General features: G+C 42.8%; 1 protein-coding gene and 1 long non-coding RNA gene across 2 annotated transcripts in view; one reads left to right on the forward strand and one right to left on the reverse strand.

Annotated features, from left to right (window-relative positions):
- The window catches only part of LOC120927072, a 45,067-nt gene extending 37,870 nt beyond the window's left edge, over window positions 1–7,197 (reverse strand). The window contains exon 1 of the long non-coding RNA XR_005747027.1: window positions 7,131–7,197. This is a non-coding gene — a long non-coding RNA (uncharacterized LOC120927072). The remainder of the gene's footprint in view (window positions 1–7,130) is intronic.
- Window positions 1–14,948, forward strand: part of LOC120927071 (transmembrane protein C1orf162 homolog) — a 68,000-nt gene extending 53,052 nt beyond the window's left edge. The window contains exons 5-6 of the mRNA XM_040337499.1: window positions 7,115–7,182; window positions 14,435–14,948. Of these exons, the coding sequence (XP_040193433.1) occupies window positions 7,115–7,182; window positions 14,435–14,542 (176 nt within the window). The 3' untranslated portion in view covers window positions 14,543–14,948. The remainder of the gene's footprint in view (window positions 1–7,114; window positions 7,183–14,434) is intronic.
- The last annotated feature ends 1,298 nt before the right edge of the window (window positions 14,949–16,246 follow it).

Consider the following 16,246-nt stretch of genomic DNA (forward strand, 5'->3'; position numbering starts at 1 on the left):
TCACTGGTAGGTATAGCAGATAATCCCAGTTCCAACCAATTCACTGCCAGAAAGCTCCGCATGTAAATAAAAGAAGTGCTTAAAATAGCGTGATACCGTAAAATCAGTTTAATAACACACTTAAATCTTCAAATATAGCACTCACATGAATCTTAAAAAATAGAGCAATACACTGCACAGCAAACACTCTTTCAGAGATGAAGGTGTCCACTGATTGCTCACCACCTCCCCGCTGTTCCTTTCTGGATCTCTGCTTCCTTGATCGGCCTTGATACGTCACATGTTCACTTCAGATGGTTGTCGCACAGCCACGCCCCGACATGTTGATTCTTCTGTACAGCTTCAATTCATTATTTTCTTTATAAGCAGCGCTGTAAACAAAATATGCCACGCCCGACATGTTTCGTCATAAAAGACTTAGTCATGGGATTCCCATCCCATGACTAATGCTGGCCATACACTAGACGAAAAATCGGGTGAAATTCGCTCATGTAGACACTTTGTTAGTTTTCGCCAAGTTAAAGGGCACAAATCATTAATAGTTTGTGACGTTTTTGTGGGGAAAAAAACGAACGGCAAGTTTGGAAAAATGTTGCAGACCGAACGATAAATCGCAAGGTTAATGCGTTATTCGTCCGAGAAAAAAACAATGCTTGCTACTGCGCATGGTTGAAAAAATATAACCCGGAAGGTAAATATTTGTATCAAAGAACGTTCATGTCAAAAGGTCATGATACACATCACCAACTATATAACCTGCAACCTCTTCAATCGTGATATACCTATATCTCTAAAAAAATACAATAGACAAAATATGCAATATTAAAAGTAAAGAAAGTGTTCAATCTTTGTTTTGCCAATTCTTTTCTTTTTTTTTTATACAAGAGAGCATATTTTTTAAATTAACAAAGAGAGCATAATTTTATTTATATTTTTTACACAAGAGCATCATTATGTTTTTTAAAATACTGTGAAAAAAATTATATTTTTACATTTTACTAATAAACATTATTCATCTATCAAACAATGGTTTTTAATTATCTCTCATGGTTTTCAAAGCTTAATTTTTTGTCAAACAATATCAGTATTCTTTTGTTTTTGGCCTAAAGAATAAACATGGTTTGAGATTGTCCTTGAGGTTTGTGATATCAGTCACCCCTACTATAAGTGCATGTCATCATCTGGAAAATTGACTGTGCAAGAAAAAACTATAATTGACTTGTGTCAGAATACAAGTATAGTAGAAGTGACTGACTGCTCAAACCTCAAGGACAGCTTTGCTCCAACAATGTTTTTCCATGACAGGCCTGACTTTTAAATGTGCACGAGTCACAAACAATAATAAAGTGCTTGTCCTCAACAGTAGAAATAGCTGAACTTTTGTGCAAACTTCTGCAAACAATTAACACATCAACGAAACAAAACAAAAAAAACATACATGGACTAAAGTGACATATTTTACATAGTGTGTCAAGAACAACCAGAGGTCAAGTGATCTTTGACTTTTTCTAACTCAGATGAGCATTTCTCTAAGGCCTCGTACCGACGAGAGGATATCCGCTGGAAACGGTCCGGCGGACCGTTTCCAGCGGATAAATCCTCTGGCGGATTTGGATCTGATGGCTGTACACACCATCAGATCGAAATCCCAGCGGAATACATCCGCGGTGACGTGGCCGCGATGATGACGCGGCGACGTGCGCGACCCTGGAAGGTAAATACTTCCACGCATGCGTCGAATCATTACGACGCATGCGATGGATGGGAGCGGACGGACTGATCCGTTGAGTCTGTACAGATGACCAGATCAGTCCGCTGGACTGGATTCCAGCGGATAGATTTCTTAGCATGCTAAGAAATTTTTATCCGCTGGGAATCCGTCGGCTGGATTTTTATCCGCTGGGAAATGTCCGCTAGGCCGTACAGACTCACCGGATCAATCCGTCCGAACACATCCCTCGCATGCGTCGTAATGATTCGACGCATGCGTGGATATCCTTATATGACAGCGTCGCACAGGTCGCCGCGTCATCATCGCGGCGACAGTGCGACACGTCACCGCGATGGGAATTTGGCGCGGATTTTGATCCGATGGTGTATACACTCCATCGGATCAAAATCCTCAGGCCCCATACACACGAGAGGATTTATCCGCAGATACGGTCCAGCGGACCGTATCCGCGGATAAATCCTCTCGAGGATTTCAGAGGATTTCTATGCGATGGCGTGTACACACCATCGCATTGAAATCCGCGCTGAAATCCTCTGCCGATGACGTGTCGCGCCGTCGCCGCTATTATGACGCGGCGACGGGCGCGACGCTGTCATATAAGGAATTCCACGCATGCGTCAAATCATTACGACGCGTGCGGGGAATCCCTTTAGACGGATGGATCCGGTAAGTCTGTACAGACGAGCGGATCCATCCGTTGGAATGGATTCCAGCAGATGGATTTGTTGAGCATGTCAGCAAATATCCATCTGCTGGAAATCCATCCCAGGGGAGATTTATCCGCGGATAAAGATCCGCTGGCGTGTACACACCATAGGATCTATCCGCAGAAACCCATTTGATGGGATTTATCTGCGGATAGATTCTATGGTGTGTATGGGGCCTCAGAGGATTTATCTGCGGATACGGTCCGGCGGACCATATCCGCGGATCAATCCTATCGTGTGTACCAGGCCTGAGGAGCACTTCAACAGATCAGATAACAATCTTTGGCCAGTGAGTGCATTTAATTCCTGTTCCACAGACCGATCATGTGCTATAGAAGAGAGGAGTTTGTGGGACTTTAAATGAGGGAGCGCCATGTCAAAAGGAATAATACCATAAAAATTAAGGGCCAGATTCACAGCTGAGATACGACGGAGTATCTCAGATACTCCGTCGTATCTCTCAGAGTATCTATGCGACTGATTCATAGAATCAGTTACGCATAGATATCCCTAAGATCCGACAGGTGTAATTGTTTTACACTGTCGGATCTTAGGATGCAATACCGCGGCCGCCAATGGGGGGAGTTTGCGTCGTAAACCAGCGTTGGGTATGCAAATTAGCAGTTACGGCGATCCACAACGGTTTTTCGCGTTTGCTACGTCGCCGCTACTCTAGTTTCCCGTCGCAATTTTAGTCGTCGTTTGACCTGCCCTAACTTTACACAGCAATCGTATTGCTGTATAAAGTATGGCCGTCGTTCCCGCGTCGAAATGTAAAAAATAACGTCGATTGCGTACCATGTCCGGGAATACGGAAGTACGCTACGCGCGTCGCCGTTCGAAAAAATTACGTCACTTCGTGCAAAGCACGGCGGGAGTTACGAAACGGAGCATGAGCAGTAGGTCTGGCGCGGGAGCGTGCCTAATTTAAATGGCACACGCCCATTTAAATTGCGCGGGCTTACGCCGGAGGCCGCCGGCGTAGTTTTCATCGCAAGTGCTTTGTGAATCAGGCACTTGCGATGAAAACTTACGCCGCCGCTAGTCTACGTGAATCTGGCCCTAAGTTACAGTACATGATTTATTTTTACAATCTTATATACATGCAAATATTTCGTATCAAATAGGTAGGTAGTCACAAGGCTTACTCTAGATATGCTGCTACATAGCATGCAATACAGAAATAAAAACACAGACATGGCAGATATATATAATAAAATAGATAAATTGGAGAATATATGGAACAGGTGATTGTTGGCATCTAGGGGCACTCTACGTGTTTCCTGGCATTTCAGCCAATCATCAGAAGTGTTTTTAGAGCAGTATACTGGAAATGAAAATAAACAAAAATAAATGATAATGCATTGAAAATGGGGAAGTACAGGGACTGTCCAACAGGATGGAAACAGTTGGCAGATACCGGACCAGGTCTTGTGGTGGTATAGTAAGTTTCCCAAGGAAGAAAGGGGGGTCCGGGCACGATGTCTCCCCTGGGGTTGAGATGGGGAGCCCCCGAGAACGAGGAACAGCGCCTAGAGTAAGACACAGTGGCCACAGTTTGATCCAAATTATTGAGGAATCTAGAATATGAAATATATTTTCAGTTGTTTCACACTTTTTTGTTATGTATAATTCCACATGTGTTGATTCATAGTCTTGATTCCTTCAGTGTGAATCTACAATTTTCATAGTCATGAAAATAAAGAGAACTCTTTGAATGAGAAGGTGTGTCCAAACTTTTGGTCTGTACTGTGTATATATATATATATATATATATATATATATATATATACTGGGGCCCTTTACTACAATCCCACAACGGACCCTTTCACATGTTCTGCAGTGAGCTCCCTTCCTACTATACTGCCCCCCTCCCCCCCAGGGTGGCAGAAAACAAGAGATATATGTCACCAACACACCAAGAAAATATAAGGGTCCAAAGCAGTGGGAGAACTATCAGGGTTGCAAAGGTTGTCTTGCCACCGGGCCCTGTTGTTCTGCCACTGTGGGGTTCCCCAGCTGTCATGTCCCTGCTATTGACAGCGCTGGTCTGGTGTCTGTCTCCTTGGCAGCGGCAGTCTATTAGGACCTAGTGCTGGTGACATTATGGGTGCATGCAGGGGAAGGCTGGCACTATTGGTTATAGAGAGTCGAGCCCCCAGCTGGTCACCTAGCAGCAGTAATGCTGTAAAACCTTCTCTGTTGACATGCTGATCGGGATGTGATCCAGGTGATGCTCCCAGTCAGATCTAATGAACACAGTATTTATTATTATCATCAAGAGTACAACCACATATATATAATCACCCATATGCTCAGCAGCCATGTGGGCTCTATGCCTGTAAAGTGTGGGCTTTGATCAATAAAATCACTGATATTTAACACTAGGATTTGACTAGGAGCATCACCTCGACTGTCTACAACCAACAGAGATGTGCTCGGGTGTGTTTGAAATCCCACATGCCCGATCTCCCGCCAGGAAGCCGACACTCCCCAGTGCTAATCACAGCCAGTGAGACATTTCCTGATCTGTGCAGCTGCGGACCGGGAAATGTCTCGCTGCCTGTGATTGGTGCTGTGCAGTGTGGGCTTCCTGGCAGGCTCTGGAATGTGGAATTTTGAACATGCCCCCCAGCCCATCTCTAACAACAAATTGTGCTGGCCCTCCTGTACATCAGCCCCATAAAGTAACCAGCACTGGGTTCCAATGTGCTGCCGCTGCTGCCATGGAGACAGAAACCAGCACTGTGAATAGCCGGGACAGGACAGCAACTCTGGTTGTTCCAGCACTGGTCCACACTGGGAGGATTCCCCCATCCCCCTATAATGTGTAGATGGGGGAATTGGGTAGTTTATTTTATTTCCATTCAACCTAATAGTTGAATGAAAAAAGTGATCAATGTATGGGCTGCCTAAGAGCTAAGACATAGACAGTTTAAATTTCAGCTGGTTCAGCAGGAACTGGCTGAGATTTGAACCATTATTGAGAAGATTCTCTTATGATTATCACTAGTGGTTGCTGTAGTCACTAGTGATAATCACTGTTTGTCGGGAGAATACAATTGCTGGGCAGAAGGGATATTCCCCTGTCAGCACTGTCTGTGTTGATGGGGGAATCATGCAAGTTTCTTTCCTGCAATCTGTGGCTGCAGGAAAGAAATTTGCACCGTATATTACCTGCCTAACTGAAAGTGGAAGTACATTGTGAATGTCTTGAAAGAACAGGAGAGGGGGAGGGAGACAGATGAGGGAGAGAAGGGATGGAGATAATGCAGTTCAGTGATTACAGTGTACTGCAGTCTGCAGTGCACACACTTACCCACGGTCCAGGCTAAAATCTCAGGCATCATTCACACACTGCCAGGAATGCTGCTGATTTTCATAATCCCCACACACACATCCCCTATCTTCAGATACAGCACACAGGGATAGTGTGGGTGGGACTGGAAGGAGGAGGAGGAGCAGCTGTATTCCTCCCTGATCGTATGTGAGGAGAGAGGGGGGGGGAGGTGGCTGGACTCGCTGGGCTGTAAAAGACTAGACTGACACTCGGCTCAGCTTCCAGTCACCACTCTCAGAATTTACAGGCTGGTTCTCCTGTCCTAAGGACTGGAGAAATCAGTCTGTTTTTTCAGTAACTGAGATGACGGCTTGTCCCCCCCCCCACAACTCGCTCTTCTCCGTGCCAATGAGGATGCAGGGGAAGGAGCAGATCGGGCGACTGTGGTTGTGTGAGCGCTCGCATTATGCAGTGTCAGCGAGCAGAGGGAGGGGGAGAAATGCCCGCAGAGCTGACTGGGGACGCTCTCCCTCTCAGGAGAGACTGTTACTCCAGCGGCGGCCCGAGCAAAATACAAAAAATGCAAAAAAATGTGGGGGGGGGGGGGGAACATGGTGGGGCACAGCATAATGTTGGTGGGTCAGGGCCCCCTCTGGCCCACCCTAGGGTCGCCATTGCATATTGTGAAAGACTACGTCACTTTCTCAAAAGGATGGAAGGCCGTGGAGGTGCTGGTGACTTAAATAGCACAGCGTTGCTATGTTGACCAGCAGCGCGACGTGCCCAAAAAATTAATGACCATTCATAATGTATAAGCACATCTGGATTCTTAAATAAAATTGCATCCGTATTAAAATTGAGTAATATATATTTAAAAAAAAACGGACTGAATATAGAACTATTTAAATGAGACATAAAAACTGGCTCCATCTGGTGGAACAAACCAGGAATTGCAAGACATGGAGCAAGAATAAAATCAATAATACATCCAAACTAGTGCGACATCTAGTGGTTAAAAGTGATATGATGACTGATAATAAGCAAACAATTATCCAAGGACAGTAAATTGCCTAAATAGGTAAAAAAGAGAATGAGGAGTGGACTTTAAAAATTCAATTAAGCAGTATGCTGTAATAAAATCAAATAAAGGCTAGATAGACTCAAATAAAAATGTAGGGATCCTAATGTAAGACTCAACAAATCCTAATGTAAACAACTCAATAATTAGAAATAAAGCAATAAAGGGTTCTAAGTAATTTTCTAGCAAAAAAATACGGATTTTAACTTGTAAACACCAAATGTCAGAAATAGGCTTAGTCGTGAATGGGTTAAATATATTATTAATGATTATATATATCTTATAACCTAGTAATAATTTATTTTTATTTTTTTAAGTGAAACATGATCCTACCGTGTCACCAGACAGAAGTAAAGAAGTTTCCTCTCCCACTGGTCTCCACATGGTAAATAATCATTTGATATCTAATAAACCAAAAATCACAATTAGTCTTTGTAAGAATAAATAATGCCACTGCATAACTAATAATCTATCTAGTATCAAATGCCTCATTTCCCAAGTACATGCCTGTTTAGGTTCTACTTTTATTTTTAAAAGCTCTTCTGCATGTTACTTTTCTGATTTAAAGTGTTGCCAGACCATTACTTTCAACAAAAGTCTTACCAAAGAACTATACAGTATATAAAGGAAGGTTGTTTATATGGCTAATAGGTTTGTGTGGGGATGCTTGTGCTTATTGATTACTGCTATACACAACTGTTGAAAGGCAAATCGGTAATCTTGAAACACCAATTATGCCTAAAAGAGGTAAGAATAATAGAGGGATGGTTATATATACAGTATTTGCTATTGTAAAAGCTTTATCCTGGCAAATGTTATGTACACATTTTATGCCATATTTTGCTCATGTCAGCAATCCGTGTGGTAATTTCAAAAACTCCTCTAACGATTTATTACACCATAAGGGTTATTTGGGGGTAGCCATAAGGGCCCATCCCCTCTCCGTTGGGAACAAAGATGGAATATTTTTCCCAGAAGAGCCATGACTGATCCCACCGTCCTTCCCCAGGATCCCCTTCCAGTACACCATATTTTGAAGGGTTTCTTGCGAGGTAGCAACCGCTGCTTCGAGCAAAGTAGTGTAATTGGGTGTCTGGGGAAAAAGTTGCCAGTGTAAAAAGGACAATTGTGAAGCCAAAAAATTGGAGCCCAAACAGAACGGCCATGCCCCCCATTGTAACCGGCAACTTTAGAACTAGAGAGACCCTGGGGCCCGTGATCCCCACAAAAATCCCACAATAATGGAGTCAATGAGCCTGACCAGTGGGTCCGTGTACAGTAGTTGCACCCAGGAAATGAATATGACAAAGAGAAGAAATACCGCGCTAAGGCACTAAAAAATACCTAACTTAGCTGCAACACGACAGTGTCATACAAACACAAAACAAGTAAGGAAAAAGCATTTTAGCGCAACATTTCTTTTTTCCAGGAAATGAATATGGGTCCAAAACCATAGGATTCTAAGAGGCGAAACAAGTATGCCCACTCCACCTTTTTTGTATCTAAGGGGGCCACTATTCTAGTCCAAGAGTTGTCATGTATAGTCTGTAGGTTCACAAAAAGTCTCCTAATGTTCATCTATACACATCGTCCCTGTATGAATCCCGTCTGATCCGCATCTACCAAATTCAGGATAACTGTCTGTAATCTCCCTGCGAGTATTTTGGCTCAAATTTTGGTATCAACATTCATCAGCGAAATCGGACGATAGAAGTCTCACTCCCGATGGTCCCCCCCCCCTTAGGGAGCAGAACGACCAACGCTTCCCCCATGGAGGGAGACAATCTACCCTTCAACCTAGCTGCATTGAACCCTCTTAACAGGTGAGATGCCAAACCATACCCAGCGGTGCGGTACCACTCCAAGGGGAGGCCATCCAGAGCCTGAGACTTCCAAGGAGCAAAGGAGACAATCGCCCCCTCCACTTCCTCGACAGTAATATCTGCATCCAGAGCAATACTGTCATCTGTGAGCCTAGGTAGGTCAATGTCTGGCAAGCAAGTCTCCAATGCCTCTCCCCCTGCAGCAGCACAGGACCCATAATGTTCCTCATAAAATTTAACAAACATTCTTAAAACTTCAGCTGAATCACAAACCTCAGTTCTCTGCCTGTCATATACGGTCTTAATATACATCGGGACAAATTCTGGTCATGCCAAGTACGCCAAGAGTCTGCCATTCTTGTTACCCAATTCAAAGACGCGTCTGCGCTGTGCAAGACTAAGCTTTGTGGTTCAGTCAGTCAGAACAATCTGGTAGTCCCGGGTTCTTGCCTGCAGTGTCAACAGTCTCTAACTAGTGGGGGTCCCTAACATATTCTGCCTCCCCTAGCGATACTCCTGCTTCCTTATCCTGTACTGTGGAGGCCAACTGTTTTTTAAACCCATGCACCTCCGCTATAAACACCCCTCTCAAAGTGGCTTTAAAGGCCTCCCATTGGAGAAGAGGCGATCCAGCATCTCCGTTTTCGGCCCAGAAATGCTTGATAGCCTCTGTACATTTAATCTTCACATATTCCTCTTGGAGACAACTAGACAAACAGTCAGATAGGGCTCCAGATAGGGTATGGGCTCCAGCTCCATACCCCCCCCCCCCCAGCCAAGACAGTATCTATTCTGGAGAGCGTCTTATGCATTTCTGAAAAACAGGAGTACTCCTTAGTGTCAAGATGGTGAAAGCGCCAGACATTCCTAAACCAGGTGTAGACAGCCATCCCATCAAGGTTGCTGGAGTTCCAGATGACGCACCCAACCTATCCAAGGCCAGGTCTGCCACTGTATTAAAATCACCTAGAATGAAGATGCTCCCCTCCGCTACCTCGTATGTGGCCCATATCATGTCATCCAGATGAGATGGTGAAAAGGGAGGAGGCATGTATAAATTCACAAACGTCATGAACCTGTTCATCAACTGCACCACCAGTATGACATATCTCCCTTTAGCATCAGTCTTAACTGCATGTATGGAAGTGGGCATAGCATTGGTGACTAATGTGGAGACCCCCCTAGCGTAGGAAGAATAGCTGGCATGGTAAGCTCCCGCAATATGTGCCCGTTTTAGGGAGAGAACCATGGAGCCCTGCAGATGAGTCTCGCTTCCGCTTCCTTAAAGGGGACGTACAGGTAGGTCCCTTTCCCCATTCTGTCAACGTATAAGTGCGTGCGGTGGTCGGCAAGCAGTTAAGGACGGAGTGTGAATCACGGAGCACGAGCACTTTATTTAATATATATATATATATATATATATATATATATATATATATACACACACACACTTAAGGGTTGAATATTAGTGCTGCACAGTGTGTTATATATATTGCAATTTAAGCCCTGCCCTGAAAATTAGCCCTAGTTTAAAGTGCTTGAAAAATCCTAGAATCCTCTCTACTACAGTAGTATATAATGTACAATGTGTGTGTTTCTGTAATCTAATTGTGCCAAATACAAAGTACGGTACAGCACTGCTCCACGCTCAGCTGATCTCCCGCTGCTCTCCTCCTCTTCCAGCTGTCAGCGGGGGATCTCACCCCCCCTCCTCTACAGTGCTCAGAGCGGGAAAGAGAGTTCCGGCGGGTCATGGAAGCGCCGAGCGACACTATAACAGGGTATTTGGCATAATTAGATTACAGAAACACATACATTGTACATTATATACTACTGTAATAGAAAGGATTCTAGGATTTTAAAAGCACTTTTGCTATGTTCACACTGGGGATTCCTGACTGCAGGCAAGGAGAGGGGGAGAGAAGACATCACATTAAGGTGTCCGTTTATGAAGCAGTGAAGAGCGGTGATTCCAAGGATCACCACTGATCACAGCCCATAAACAGTTTATGAAACAGAGATAATCGGGGGGAGAAATGTTTGAACTTTTTCTCCCGGCGATTATCTCTACACACAGAGAAGTCTCATAGACTGACACAGTAACGGACAGTTTATGAAGCTGTGATCTGAGAGCTTCACTGGCGATCTGTGTCAGAATTCACACTCCCCGATTCACCATCTCAGAGGTGGTGAAGCAGGGAGTGAAGAGGGAATCCCGGGGTTTCTGAGGAGGAAGGAGGAAGATTTTTAACTTCCGTCTACCTCGTTCTGACCCCCCAACACTGTAACCATGTCCCCCTGTAATATTAATGTGTATACATATATATACACATACATATATATATATATATATATAATGTGTACATGTGTGTGTATATATATATATATATATATATATATATATATTAGGGCTGTGCAAATTAAGTTTTAATTAATCGATTAATCTTTAATTTGTTTGATCGATCAAAATCTTTTTGATCGATTAAAATTCTTTTGATTGGTACTCACCTCTCCGCCGGCTTCTGGGCCTTCAGGGAGTTCTGTCGAAGATCCAGTAACGTCACGGACACCGGCGGGGCTTGCCGTGTCCATCTGAAGGGCTCCTTTGCTGTGCCTTTATATCTGCATGCCGGCAGGACCTTACTATCTGCCACACGCAAGGGCTGTTACACTTCCCTCTATCACTTCCCTCTATCAACCTGGGATTCTACAACCATCCACTGGGAGTTGTGATAGTTCCCTTCATGGGACATCTACATGCCGACGGACTGATATTAACCTCTCCTCATCTGGATTCAGCAGTGGTATCGTTGTACACATTTTTATACCAGTATCATACTTGGCTACATGTTTTTATGACTGCTTTTGGTACCATTTGGTATTACCCATTTTTACGCAGATCTACGTGTTGGTGTATAATTGTTCCCACTGCCCATACACACCAGACATTCAACTTAGGGTAACTTGCCACCACCAGCAGTTTCTCAGGTAGGCAACCATAAACACACACACATAAACATATCCTTGTTTGAAAGATCCAATGGCTTTCACACATTGAAAATAATCTATATGCATTCAGAAGCTAAACTTACAACCAAGCATATTGGCATTAATAAAATATTGCAACAATTTCTCTAGGAGTGTAAATTCTTATCTTAGTACATAGAGGCCATTTATTCATTTTTATACTTCAATGCTCCTATGTGAGGAAAATGGCACACATAAATTTGGCTAGATGCTATTGAATAAAAAAAAAGAAAATCTGAAATAAACTTATACCATTTGGGGCAGTATGCTTTATCTTGCTGGTGAGAGTACACCAGAAGTTCCAGGAGCTGCCTTATTCAGAATAAACTACTCAAAATGTTACATAATTTTTAGGGGTATAGATGTGGAATGGAACCTAACCCTTGATGAATCACTGGCAGTAAAGAAAAGACTCCCTAAAGCTACACATCCGTGTTGTTCCTATACTGGGTGTATGCATGGCAACCTCAGCCTGGACACTGGCCAGGCCACACCCAACATTTTTCGCTCCACCCCTCTGAGCTTACTCATGGGGATGAAGATCCCAGGCATGTGGGGGAGTGTTTATGCATCATTGGCCATCATTCAAATGTGCAAAGGCTTAGCAGGTGTGTATGGTGAGAGAGTATATAAAAATACTGGCAACAATTTTGTATTGTAATTAAAAGATGTGGAATAATCAAACCCCCTGAGACTGTGAATTTCAAAGAATGAAAATGCAAAAAATGATAATGATCAAGTAAAAAATACTGATCCTGAGCTGAAAATAAAACAAAAATACAAAGATGCAAAAAAACAGTTCTCCCTCCCTGAACCCAATAAAAATGTATATTTTATTATTTTATCATATTAAACCACTAATGAAGAAAAAATAAAATTAATGTTACAATAATGGAAATTATGTGGAATCTCCAAAGAGGAACAAAACACTCAAATATGGAATTAGATGATCAGGAGCAGAGCAGGTCTGAAATTATATATATATATATATATATATATATGTATACCGTATTTATCGCGGTATAGCGCGCTCCCGCATATACCGCGCACCCCTAAAGTTGCCCCCGAAATTCCTGTAAAAAAAAATGTTATATGATTTTATTACTTACAGTTTTGGTGTCTTCCCAGCGTCCATCGTCCGGTCCGGCGTCCGTCTGCGGCCTCGGTGGTGTCCTCCCGGCTTCTCCAGCGCGCGCCTCAAGTCGAGTCCCCGCTTCCCGCTCTCAGTTCGAACGCCTCCGCCGACATATACCGAGTGCAGTACACTCGGGTACATTCGGCAAGGCTCGGCTTCGCTCACGCTCTGTGACGTTTATGCGTGAGCACGAGCGAAGCCGAGCCTAGCCGAATGTACTGCACTCGGTATATGTCGGCGCATTTAAAACTGAGCGCGGGAAGCGGCTATCGGCGTATATCGCGCACCCACAATTTCCCCCTTATTTTAAGGGGAAAAAAGTGCGCGATATACGCCGATAAATACGGTATATATATAATGAGAGTCGATGTAGGAATGAAGACAGAGATAAGTATATATTATTCAGGATAATATCCCACTCATGGTTTAGGCCTTTTGGGATATGAGTATCCAGTCTAAAGATCCAATAGACCTCCTTTTTGCACAGAAGGGAGAAGCGATCACCACGTGATCCGGGCAATTAACCCTTTCAACTATTTGAACTGTAAAGGATTGTACATTTTGATGGTGAAATCAGTTGTAAATGCCTTACCAAGTTTGTGTTTTTGATAGTTCTGATGTCAGAAAAATGGTCTATCATTCTGTCACTTAGTCATCTGGTCATCCTTCCTACGTATTGTATGTTGCATGTGGTACAAGTAACCACATGTATTACATATATAGTGTGACAGTTAACCAGCTGCTAACCTTGATGAATCACCTTTGAAGGTGTTGTCTCACCAGCTGTGAGGAGAGGTCTCAAATCCTAAAGTGGTCATAGGTTATGGCAGTGTTTCTCAACTCCAGTCCTCGGGGCGCACCAACAGGTCATGTTTTCAGGATTTCCCTCAGATCAAACTGCTGTGGTAATTACTAAGGCAGTGAAACTGATAAAATCACCTGTGCACAATAATGGAAAGCCTGAAAACAAGACCTGTTGGTGCGCCCCGAGGACTGGAGTTGAGAAACACTGGGTTATGGACCAGCCAACTCTGATAGCCTAATCAGGGTTAAGATTTGTAACTTTAGTCCATCATCCCAATCGCAATGAATCAAAATGTCACATGACCATCATCTACAGGCCCCATGCAGGCCCCTAGGGACTTGCTTGTCAGTCCCTAGGGTGTTCTATAAGGCCAGGGCATACCATTTTGAATTCACATGAAGCCCACAATGCATTCTATCAATAGGGATAATTTCCATCTCTCTGTGCCTAATATTTTGGATTTTATTTGAGATGAAGATATGATATTGAGAAAATGAAAGGTGGTTCCCTGACAATTGTAGTTGCATAGTCTGTGTAGATTAATTATCTGCCTATCCCACAAAACCTGTCAGAAACTAATTGGCAGCTAGTTGTCAATTCAAGTCTGCAAGCCTATTGAGTTCCTAAACTATGAGCATTTATCAATTCGGATTAATTAGGAATATACTGTATCTGTAATATCATACCCTTTTTCCTAATGTAACACTGGGTCTTAAATTTTGTAGATAATTCTGAGATTTTGGTAAGATTTGTCTAATTCTGTATTATATTAAAGTACTTTGCAAGGCATCATTACTTTTGTTAAGCTTGTATATGCAATTAATCCAGTATACCTTTATCACTTTAGCACCAGGCATTAGATGAAGGCATCACATATGCTACCTTAAGTTTTGATGAAAGAAAATCCATGGTACATGGCAACAATCAAGCAAGACCCACGTCTTCCTTCATATGAATATTTTCTCAATCTCCTGCATGATTTTTAATCCCATTCTACACCAATGTATAAGAAATGTGCCCACAATGATAATTTGTTAACGTTTATTTAACATATTTGAACAGACAAGTATTAGATCTCCATTCAAAACATTCCAGCAGATACATAGGGGATATACTTGAATAAAAATGCAAGGAAAATGATTACTGTATTAAAGGAAAAAAATAAAAAATAGATGCAATGGTGTGCTGTGGAAAAGGTAAGTACACCCTTGGCATCAGAAGCTGGTATTAACCCCATTATCATGCGCCAAGATGGGCAGCCAAACTGGTAAGAAGCGTGGGGGAGTTCAGCTATGAGGAAAGATGATCTGAACTGAATTTATTCTCTCTTGAGAAGAGGAGATTAATTGGGGGGGGTTATGATCAACATGTATAAATATATAAATGGTCCATATAGTAAACTTGGTGTTTAGTTATTCACTTTAAGGTCATCACAGGGGACAAGGGGGCACACTATATATCTGGATGAAAAGAGATTTAACCTCCAAATACGGAAAGGCTTCTTCTCAGTAAGAGCTGTGAAAATGTGGAATAGACTCCCTCAAGAGCTAGTTCTGGCCAGCTTAGTAGATGGTTTTAAAAAAGACCTGGATACTTTCCTAGATACACATAATATAACTGGATACTAATATTTTAGGTAAAGTTGATCCAGGGAATATCCCATTTCCTCTTGGGGGATCAGGAAGGAATTTTTCTCCCCCTGCTGGAGCAAATTGGGTCATGTGTTATGGTTTTTTTGCCTTTCTCTAGATCAGCTGTGGGTATAGGATTGTGTATATAGGTTTGTATTCATTTTGGGTTTTTTCCTTCTATTGGTTGAACATGGCTTTTTTTCAAATAAAGCCTAGTACGCACTATCAGTTTTTTTTCATTCAGCCCGTTGGCTCTTGAGGAGCTCAGTATGCCAACTATTTGAGGTTAGTACAGCGATCTCCCCACGGACCTATTGTGTTTTGACAGGGGGGGCGGGAGGACTGTCCCCGCCACCAGAACATACTGGTCAGCGCTCACTGTCATTGGCTGCCAGCACTGATCGGATACCATTCAGCTGACTTCTGTTGAAGAGGCTGGCGTACACACAGACAGAAGAAAAGAGGGCGCACCAGCCTAGTGCATTATCCTAAGTGAATATATTTTGTATAAAAAAGATAAAAACTACTCACAAGCATGTAGATATAAATACGGTTTACCTTCTTCCTCAGAGCCTAACAGAAGCTTCTTCAGCTCAATAAATACTTGTACAAATGCCATTAATTGCACTTCCTAAGAACCTGGAGCACCTCCCCTTCATGGTGATCAAGGGAACCAACCAAACACAATAAAAGAAAACATAAATAAATAGGGAGTAAATGACCCCAGAATCGCATATATGGGTGCATAAATGCATTTCTCATCCTCTCATCCCACCATGTGCCATACACACAGGCTGAATTCTCGGCCTGTACCAGGCCTAACTATTATCACAAACAACTTCTTGTGGGTATTTAGTGTAACTGCCCACCAGCCTCTGACATTTATTCAAATTTTTTGACCATTTCTCTATGAAGAATTCCTTCAGCTGCAAGATGTTTGAGTGTACCAGACCTCCAAGCACAAGTTGCTCATTTACGTTTGTGCATACTTATTTATTTTTTATCATCTTGTAGAAAGGCACAATTTA

This window comes from Rana temporaria, chromosome 2, assembly GCF_905171775.1.
Source record: "Rana temporaria chromosome 2, aRanTem1.1, whole genome shotgun sequence".
Taxonomy (NCBI): Eukaryota; Metazoa; Chordata; class Amphibia; order Anura; family Ranidae; genus Rana; species Rana temporaria.